Source organism: Nanorana parkeri, unplaced genomic scaffold (genome assembly GCF_000935625.1).
Source record: "Nanorana parkeri isolate BGI_ZX_2015 unplaced genomic scaffold, ASM93562v1 scaffold149, whole genome shotgun sequence".
Classification (NCBI taxonomy): Eukaryota; Metazoa; Chordata; class Amphibia; order Anura; family Dicroglossidae; genus Nanorana; species Nanorana parkeri.
In genome coordinates this window covers 1,611,030-1,621,925 of record NW_017306417.1, presented here as the reverse complement: position 1 = coordinate 1,621,925, position 10,896 = coordinate 1,611,030, and the positions used below count along the sequence as shown (strand labels likewise).

The 10,896-nt window shown below is 40.4% G+C and overlaps 1 protein-coding gene across 1 annotated transcript in view; it reads left to right on the top strand.

Moving 5' to 3' along the window:
* LOC108785199 (sodium channel protein type 2 subunit alpha-like) overlaps nt 1–10,896 on the top strand; it is a 167,403-nt gene that overhangs the window by 121,076 nt on the left and 35,431 nt on the right. The window contains exons 19-22 of the mRNA XM_018554236.1: nt 1,427–1,668; nt 2,430–2,603; nt 4,126–4,482; nt 7,420–7,887. Of these exons, the coding sequence (XP_018409738.1) occupies nt 1,427–1,668; nt 2,430–2,603; nt 4,126–4,482; nt 7,420–7,887 (1,241 nt within the window). The remainder of the gene's footprint in view (nt 1–1,426; nt 1,669–2,429; nt 2,604–4,125; nt 4,483–7,419; nt 7,888–10,896) is intronic.

Genomic DNA, 10,896 nt, shown 5'->3' with positions numbered 1-10,896 from the left:
AAGCTAGCCGAAGGATCAGCCGTAGCTCCGGCTGATCCTTCGGCTAGCTTCGGCCGCCGGAGCCCTTCGGTTTAGTAGAACTGAGGGGCTGCTGTATGGGCTATTCACTATAGCCCGTACAGCTCCCAAAGCTGGCCGAGCGGCTAAGTCGAGCCGAGGGCTTATCATTCTGCTCGACTGAACCGAAGTGAAACCCGAAGCGGGGCGAGCTGTCGGCTGGGCGGAGCCAGCAGTGATCTCACGGCTGGCTCTGGCCAGTTGCAATGAGAGGTCAGCGTCCCCATGTTACCTGGGGACGCTGAACTGTCATTACACAATGACAACTTGGTGGAGCCAGCCGTAAGATTGCGGCCGGCTCCGCCCAGTTGTTATTCATTGGCCAGGAAGACTCTAGCAGGTCCCGGCCAATAGGAAACAGTTGGACGGAGCTAGCTGTCACTGCTAGCTCCGCCCAATTGTTTCCTTTGTCTAATTCTTTTTTCTTTCTTTTTCCTATGATCTTTATTTTTCTTTTTTTAAGATTTTTCATTTATTGAACTTTTTAAACATTTTTTTCTACTTTTTTTCTACTTTTTTCACTGTTTTACTATTCTGCTCGGTACCACGGAGGTACCAAGCAGAATAGCCGAGCCGAGCGGCATTCGGCTATTCACTCACTGCCATTCGGCCGCTATGAGAATAGGCCGAACGGCAGCGAGAAGCCTGCCGGAGGTCAAACTCCTTCTGCACTTCGTCTCAGCCGAACATGCTGAGCATGGTCGGCCGAACCAAAGCCAGCCGAAGTAAGCCATTGCAGGGCTGAAATCAGACTACAAGCCTGAAGTGAATAGCCAAACAGTGTTCGTTTCACTTCACTTGGGGTTGGGTGTTCACTCGGCTGCCTACGGCAGCTTTGTAAATAACCCTGAAAGTCTCTTGGTTATAGCTGAGAGGTACATGTATGCTCAGGCATACTGTAAAAATCAGTTTGTAACACTTGCATAGCTATTGAATGGAATTGCAACTTTTAATTTTGTTAAAAATCTGTATTTCATTTATGGAAATACCTGGTGATCCTGCCAGTCCACTGCCCTTTCCCTGCAGGGTGACAACACCATTTCACTTGCAGCTAATTGACTGTGTTGTCACCCTGGGAAGAAGGAATCCTGTCACTTTCTCCAGGCACAGTGTGTTCTGTTGAGTCCCTCACAAAACTGAAGAAGACCACACGTCATATCAGGAAAGGATTAACCTTTCCCTTCTCTTTCCAAAACTAAAAAGAGATGTATGGCCATTCATACACTTTAAATGCATAATAATACTGTCTAGAGTCCAGTAAACAAGTTACCTGGAATCGTTGTTAATGCATTATGTTTTTGCAGTACAAGAAAAATGTTTATTCAGCAAATATATAACTTATTGAAGTTTTTTTGTACTTCTCTTCCAGAACTGGAAGAATCGAGGCAGCAGAAATGTCCTCCATGCTGGTACAAATTCGCTAAGTGCTTTTTAATTTGGGACTGTTGCGACATGTGGCCGAAAATTAAAGACATAGTAAAGTTGATTGTGATGGATCCATTTGTGGACCTTGCTATCACTATCTGTATTGTGCTGAACACCGTCTTCATGGCTATGGAACATGCAAACATGACCAAGGACTTTATAGATGTGCTTTCTGTTGGAAATCTGGTGGGTCCAAAACTCTTTTAACTGTTTCCCATGATACAGAACATTAGTTCACTATTTTATATTTTACTTTCATTTGTTTCCCTTTACACTTCCTTCGGCAGCTTTGTGAATAGACCCCTTAATGTTTAAAAGGCAAAATTCACTCAAAAGTGCTATTGCTGTTTTGCATGGCCACTATTAAATGTATTTCTTTTTGGGGAGGTCTTCAATGTAAAGTAACCACACCGCAGTTCCCAGTTCTTCCTAACTCGCCCAGCTGTCATTTACGTGAAGAACCGTCGCCACGCTTTGGCTGTCACTTCAACTCAGTACAAGCTATTGTGAATAGCCCGCACAGCAGCCCTTTGGTTCGACTGAACCGAAGGGCAGAGGCGACCGAAGCTAGCCGAAGGATCAGCCAATGGTACGGCTGGATCCTTCGGCTCTTTAGTGAATAATCTTTTAAGTGTGTGCAAGAGCATTATTAATTTTATCATAATATAAAACATCATCATGGTTATTATTATTAGTGCAACTATAATGTGTACCCCCATCACTGCTCCCTAGTAGTCTACTGACTATGCTGACAGCTCTCCTACTGCCTGTCCTTAATACATACTTCATGTTAAGATCAATGACACATATTGTCACAGTTGATACCAGCTGCAACAGAACGTTTTGCCATGGTTTGTAGTTACGCCCTTGTCTGTAAGCAAAAATAGAAATTCACTGTAAAGAAAGACATCTAAATGCACATCACCATATATTTCTTGTATTCCTAGGTTTTTACAGGAATTTTTACAGCTGAAATGGTTTTTAAGCTCATTGCACTGCATCCGTACTATTACTTCCAGGAAGGCTGGAATATCTTCGATGGGATTATTGTGAGTCTTAGTTTAATGGAACTTGGGCTTGCAACAACAGGAGGATTCACTGTTCTGCGATCCTTTAGACTGGTAAATCAAAGTGTCAAATTGTGAATGTTTCAGAGTATGTATACTGCAATATGCAAGATTGGAAATGGAGGGACAGGGTTTAACGTGTATGTGTGGGCAGCAAAAAAATAATATATGCAGTACATCTCTGTCCTCTTATACCTTTATAGCTCAAAAAAGCTGCAACTACAGAAAGATACTTGTTGATCGGCTAGAATTCCAATAAGCATGTTACTTCCTCTTTCAGCTGGCAATGTTACCTCTGCTGTACTAAAATCCCAAGTGTTATCAACCCCCGCTCAAATCACCTCTGCGGATTATTGAACCCCCCCTTCTGAAAATGAGGTGATGGGGAGTGTTTTGTAGTCCATCCCAAGAGAGCTGGGCAGTGCTGACAAAACTTGTTGGGATTTCAGTGTAGCAGAGGCACTGTGTCGTCAGCGCAGCAGGAAGTAAGGTGGATTTCTACCAGATCAAAAGATATTTGTGTGTACATACATCATTTTTAATAAGACAAACGTGGGCAATGTGCATCAATGTACAAAATAAGTGGTACCTTGCTAGTACCACTTGTTTTGCCAGCTTTTTGTTGCCATGTCCCAACTTTTTTGAGATGTTTTGCTGCCATCAGTTTAAAATTATCTTATTTTTATATATTAAAATAGAAAACATGTTATATGTTTTTTATTTGCTATTGTGGGTAAAATATGGGTTTATGAGATTTGCAGATCATTGCATTCTGTTTTTATGGAGATTTTACACAGCGTCCAAACTTTTTTGCAATTTGGGTTCTAGCATATAATATATAGATTAGGTTAGAGTAAGAGTTAAATATTGGGTCACGGTAAGTGTTGAGGACTCAGTTAAGCTAAAGGTAAACTGTTAGGAGTGCATTTTAAATGTTATGTTCAGTGTCAGGGTTTGGATAGGGGCTTAACTGTTACGGTATGTATATTATTCCTTCATAGGTTTTAGATCTTTTTGGTATTAATAGCACCATGCTGAAAACTTCCACAGCAGGCTCCTGGTACCCAAAGGTATTGTACTGTGTAACATGGGTACCTATGGCTGTAACAGACCAAATCATTTTCTTTATTGTTGTTGAGTTAACCAGGAAATCATTTTGAAGTACTGGACAAGTCCAAAGGGTCAGGTAGTCAATGTGCTTTAAACAAACCTTGCCAGCTTTTTCTATTGCCAGTGGAACCACTTGTCCCCTAGCTCATTAAAATTGCTGGATGGTTCTGAGCCTGAAATGACTGGGTCCTGAATTTCACCTGAATCAGTCTAGCCTTTTTTTCAGTTCTACATCTCTTCTGTATCTCACTATGTATAGGCAACTGCCATAGATAGCTTGACAGTGTTTCATTCTTAGAGATGTTCCTATACCATCACCTATTAGTACCAAATCACCAGAATGCCTGTTTCTCTCCATTGTAATTGTAATTATAATAATTTCTAATTCATCTAGTGCAGGGAATAAGATTGCTGTTTTCAGGTACCTGCGCCAATAGAAAACACACTGTATATTTTATCATTCTAGCTCCGAGTTTTCAAGCTGGCAAAATCATGGCCTACACTCAACAAACTTATCAAGATCATTGGTAATTCCGTGGGAGCTCTGGGAAACTTGACCTTGGTGTTGGCCATCATTGTGTTTATTTTTGCTGTGGTTGGCATGCAGCTATTTGGCAAAAACTACAAAGAGTGCGTCTGCAAGATCGCAGGGGACTGCGAGCTTCCACGCTGGCACATGAACGACTTCTTCCATTCCTTCCTGATTGTATTTCGAGTACTGTGCGGAGAGTGGATCGAGACTATGTGGGACTGTATGGAGGTGGCCGGACAATCTTTGTGCTTATTGGTGTTTCTGCTAGTGATGGTGATAGGAAATCTTGTGGTAAGTTATTTTTGTTATGATTATTAGATTCTTTCTGTTATCAGTCTTTTAATCTTTGTCTTAATTTCTTAGTCCCGCTGACTAAAGTTTCCTCTGTTTAATCAGATGTTTTATCACCAGTTACAATTTCTTCATACACAAGTTAGCGTGTGCTATGTTGCACATTAACGTACCTTGTGTCAAGGTAGTGCATTCATTTGAATGGGTTGAAAATGCATTGGAAAAACAGACCTGTAGCATTTATTTTGACATAGCGTACCATAAAAAGGGTAGTGTGTTACTGTTCATTGCAATGCGCATGGCAGGTTACATTGGAGTGCCATTAACGATGAATGCCATTGCATCACACCAATGCATGTTACCGCACAAGTGTGTATGGGCCTTTCTGGTTTTAAGCCTATTATTATTATTATTATACAGAGTTTATATAACACCAACAGTTTGCACAGTGCTGTACAAAATAGGCCCAGGGTAACGTTCACCCCTTGCACAGCATCCACCTCTGGTTAGAATGCAGCTACGCCAATGCCTGTGCATACTTTGATCCTCTCACAGTATGCAATTGATTCTCCATTATAGTCTAGAGCATTAGAGCTATCCAGAGGCTCATGAAGTTGTGGAGAGCAAGATTTAAGGGGTTATTCACTAAAGAGCTGAAGGATGTAGCCGAACGTTTGGCTAATCCTTTGGCTCGCTTTGCCTGCAGGAAGCCCAAAGGGCTGCTGTATGGGCAATTGTGAATGTACGCTATTGTGCTGTAAAATGTAATCCAGGGTCAATCACGATGAACGACAACTTGACCGCTCCCGACGAACTGCCACAGCAAATGACAGCTCTGACAGCTCCGGGCCGAATGTAAACAAATTAGCAGAGCTAGTCACGGAACTTGCACTGCCCATTTTTTTCATGCCATTTCAGGTCAGTGAGCTGGCATGGCATGAAAACAAATGGGCAGAGCTAGTCGTGATGCCCCACCCATTTGTTTATATTCAAGCTGTCAGAGCTGTCACTTGTGACAGGAGTTTGTTGGGAGACCAGGACAGAAAGTGAGAGGGAATCCAAAAATTTTAAGTTGACACCAAAGCAAGTGTTGAGGGATCACCCTCCACTTGGAACACTGTTCCCAGGACCACTCTCTAAGACTGAGATTCCATTTAGTGAGATTTTCGCTTATTTTCTGTTGCGCCTCCTGGACAGTAAGTAAAGGGAAATTCTTCCAGTAAGAAACAGGAAGCAAAAAATAACCTGGCAGGGTATGTTACCCTTCTCTACTCTAAAACTAAAAAGCCTTAGCTTTAAATACAGTTTAATATTCAGTACAATAAAAACAAAAGGGCACAATGAGCCAATTCAAACCTTAGTGACTATATAGTACTATTATGTTACGTAAATATTACATAATAACAACGTTACAAAACCTGAATTATTGTTCCTTTTATATCTTTGATCAGATGTTTATGTTTATGCTAGGATGTTGTATTTATGATCACCATATTTCATTTGATGTTTGATGCTGTCTTCTGTAAATAATTCTGTTAATGGACAATAGTTGTGATATTGGTTTTAAAGAGAACCAATTACTATATTGTTATATTGTAATCTCCACTCTTAAATTGTTGTAATATTGCAGCAAGGATTACATAATTTATTTTATTTACTTGTTATCAATTTTTGTCAGTGCAGAAATGTCAGAGCACATATGTCAAGCTGTAAGGCCATCCTGTCTTCTACCCAAGTTTAGTGTCAATGAAAAGACACTCAAAAAACTGCCATATAAAAAAACTGAATTACTTGAAACAAGGCTAATGCCTGTGCAAATTGAAAGTTTTACACTCACCTAGCAGCCTGGACTGATTGTCAGTTATGAGCCCTAAGCTCAAAGTATATCCCTAGGCGAAACCTTTTTTTTAATTAGCTTTGGAAAGAATGGGGAAGGATTAGACTCTGCATGAAGTTTTTATTGCTGTCCATGTCCTTGGGGAAATTCCGCCTACTATTTCTACTGGTGACCATTGTCAATGAGAAAAAAAGTGAGGGTAAATCCAAAATTATAGTGTTAGGGTGACACCCCCTAGCAGGTGACATGGGCTTACCTGAAGGGCGGAGTCCAAGTACCAGCCGGTGTTTACCAGAGCTCCTGATGGTGAAGATGGGCTAGGCTGCTTGATGGTACCAGGTCGTGGTCCCCAGGGTTGCCATGCCAAGGGATGGACGAGAGAGTACGAGGGCTCCAATGAAGAGACAGTAGTCAGATCCAGGCAGAGTTCAAGGCAGGCAGCCAGCAGAGGGTGGTCGGACAGTCCATGGTCAGCAACTAGCAATCAGAGGATAAAAGCAGGAGACAAGAGCAAAGTGGGGTCCAAGCAGAAGATCAGGGTGGGCAGCAAGCGAAGAAGGGTCAGACCGTCCAGGACAGCAACGGGAAAACAGCAGAAGTATAAGCTCTTTCACAAACAGGAAGCTGGCAAAAAAACACAGCACCAGCTCCTTGCAGAGCTAGTTCTTAAATACCCCTCTGAATCAGAAACGACATGCCCAGCCTCAGGGTACACTGGAAGTCCTGGTCTGGCATCTGTTACTATTATCAGCCATACTGGCCTGGACACTGTTAAATCCATTGGTAGAGGATCTCCTGGAGGTCCTGGCTGGGATTCTCAGAGGAGACTCTGAGCTTACCATAACATATAGGGAAGAATTAGAACCCATTTAAATATTCTAATATTGTCTGTGTCGCCCCTGGGTGGATTCACAATCTCTATTTGTACTGGTGACCAGAGTCTCTGACACCAGTTGTCACTGAAACAAGAAGGGAGGGGAACTCTTCAAATGGAAACATCTGTTCTGGTTCTTCTGACTTTGTAGAGATGTTTTCTCTCTTCCTGTTACATCTCTATGTAACTATGTAACTATGTAACTCTGTTTTCATTTGAATTGTAGGTGCTGAATTTGTTCTTGGCTTTGCTCCTGAGCTCTTTCAGCTCTGACAATCTTTCAGCTACAGATGATGATGGTGAAATGAATAATCTCCAGATAGCAGTTGGCAGGATCCAGAGTGGGATGTCTTATGTTCAGAAATGCCTTCGAGATTTTTTCCAGAAATTGTTTTTAAGAGCTAAAAAAGATGTGGATGACACAAAACAGCTGGAGGAGCTGAGAATTAGACGTGATAACGGTGTTTACAGCAATACTGTGGTGCATAACATTAAAGTACAAGATTACCATCATGAAGTGAGTGGGATAGGCAGCAGTGTGGAAAAGTATGGAGTTGATGAGAAGGACTGTATGGCTGTTAGTAACCGACAGTGCCTCACCGTAGCAGTGCCTATTGCGGCTGGAGAGTCGGATTTTGATAACCCAAACACTGAAGATTTCAGTAGTGAATCAGACCATGAAGAGAGTAAAGAGGTAAGACTTGATACAATACATCATTAAAGTTTGTTGTATCTTTCCTAGTAATCTCTTTTCAGTCCATTAAAAAATACAATTAATAAAGCATCGAGACTGAGGTGTGGAAAAGTCGCTCAAAACAATCCAATAATAACTTTCATTTTTGACAAGAATCAAAATAATCATGTCAGAAGTGTCTCTGGTTGCCATAGGTAATGCCCATCTTCAGTTCTCTATCCATAGGATAAATAGGACAGTGTGATATAATTTTGCCAGTGCCTGGCGTACTTATCATTGAGATTTAAACAGCACTAGTCAAATTTTATTAGTTTGATGAAAAAAAAGAAAATAGAATGGATATAACACATTTTCATGGTTACAAATCACCCTTTTTTCTATAAGTTGTTTTAAAGTCACATAGTTTAAAATCAAGTTTAAAAATAAATAAATAAAAAACCCTGCATCCACTAAAACCCCACAGTTGATTCAGAGGGAGGCAAATACATTTATAAAGCATGATCCAGCTGCAATGGGGAAAATTCCTTTCTGATTCTCTAAGGCAATCAGTAGCCAGTTATATTCTGTGCCTTAAGAAACACAGATTTTTTTAAAAAACAAACTACAGGAACCAGCTCCTGTGGAAGTCCATTCCACATTCCCATTTCCACCTCTTTTCCTTCAGGCACCAAGGGTGCCCACTTGTCATTTGCAATAACCCTAAAGTGAACAACTTTGCACCAAGTTGATCATTTATGTATTTATATAAGGTGATCGTATGCCCCTTTAAATGCATTTGAAGTAAGCAATTTGGTTTGAGAGAGACCCAAACTTTGTTCAGAGACCTGTCGTTGCTCTCTCAAGCACTGACAAATGCTGGCAACATGAACCTGACTGCAATGGCAATTTTATAAGTGACTTTTTTTATGAGTATGGAATATCCTCCGATGGCCCCACTAATATGCAAGGTCACCAGCAACAATTTACGAGACTTACAGTCCCCTAAGCAGAGAGCTGCAGTCATAGCTCAGACCTCAACTACTGTGGCAAGTGTGCTTCCTCTGACTTTATGATTCAGGCGTTATATCTGTGCATATTTTATAAATATATTCAGCTCTATTTAATAATGTATGTACAGATCAGGTAAGGTATGCAAAAAGCAATACCCCCATAGTAACCAATCAGATTTACTGTAACCAGATCTGTTTAACATGATGTCTAGTTGGTTGGTATGAGTTGCTACAATTCTGACAATTACACTTTTTTTCACTTTCAGTGAGACATTGGAAAACCTCTATAATTGCCATTTATTTTACATAAAAACATTGGCTGTTTTCTTAGCTCATCTGAGCTGAGTCACCCGAGCCCTGGTATTCAGTCTCTTTTTGAAAACCCTTTGGTTTCCAGGGCAAACTGTGGCATAACTTGGACTTGGGGACCCATTGAAAAGCTGAAGAACGCTATTCAGCTCTGAAATGTGATAGCCAATAGGTTGGGGAGAAGCACATCTAAAGGTCTTCTTTCTTCTTACTGATTAAATATGTATGAGTATATAAGCCTGTGGGGCTTTAACCAACATGCAAAAGTTAATGCAAAGCGTAATTCTGCTGTGTGGGAGTGTGCTCTCACCGTATTGTGATCATATGGCACACTTACCTCTAAGTGTGCTCTCCTCTAGTGGTGACAGGTCCAGCCTCTGTTTCCCACTCCATCCAATGCTGTGGCCATTGTCCCTGCTTCTTTTTCTGGGTCCTGCAATGTTCCTCTTTGGCCATTTGATGGCCACTGATGCCGCAACCCCTGCACATGAAATGTACATCAAAGAAAAAAAATAGCCAGAAGTTTAGGGTGAAGGGCTTCTTTTGGCAAAATAGACTTTCAATGTCTCTTTTGCGAAAAACCTCTAACATTTTTTTTACACAGCAACATTATTCCTGCTTTAATATAAGAATGCATTTGAGATAAATTGCCAGTAACTAACCCTTCTCAAGAACAACATTGTTACCACCAATAATTTTGACACCCACAACTTAGTGGTCTGCTGCTTCCTAAAAAAAATTCCTTCATCTGGGGGTGGTACTGCACCTGTCTTTTATTGGGTTTTTAAATAGTAACAAAGAACAATACTCCATGGCAACCGATCAAAAATTACCTTTCATTTTTCTGGCAACTAGCCGCTTTTTCCACTCTGACATTAAATAAAGGCCACAGTGTGTTTCTGATTATTACTCTAAAATATGAAGAATACAGAAAGTTACAATAATATTAATGTTAGTGACAATAGTAATAATGCTTTATAATGTAGCAGTTTATTCTTTAACTTTGATTCATGTATTACTAACAGTTTTCTTTCCAGCTCTCATGGACATAATGAAATAATTAGCAGGCTTCCTTTAATATGTTACAAATTTATATACTTGTGCGCCTACCTGGAAGTTTGAAAAAACATGTCCTGTTATAATGGTTGTACACTTTGTGTAATTTTATGACAATTTGGAAGCTTCTGATTGCAAGGACAGCTTGCAGCAATATGGTTTCAACTGTTTCCCCATTATGAACCTGAGTTGATTAAATTGCTATGGAAATATCTTATGATTGCTATTGTAGTGGTTTAGATTGATTTCAACCACAATTGTAATTGTTTGATTGATCACAATAAGAAAACAGTTGGAACAGTGAATGGCAGATTGCCGTGGAGCATTAAAATCTGGAAATGGATGGAAACCTTCCAAAATGACCATAAAATTGTCAAGTGTTACATTAGATGTTGTATTTATGTATGTTGTACAAACTGTTGTGGCTGACAGCCAGAACCGTGGAAAAGGAATTAAACGTTTGAAATGTAAATTCACAAATATTTATCACGTCATGGCCAAACCTACACAAGCGTTTTTCAGCAAAATGCTGCCCACTAATGAAAAAGTTATGGAAACCCTCAAATACTCTTTGAAAGCTCCACAAATCAATTTCTACCGCAGCCTTTCTTAACCCTAGCAATAACATTTATTTCTCAGGGAACCCCAGATAACA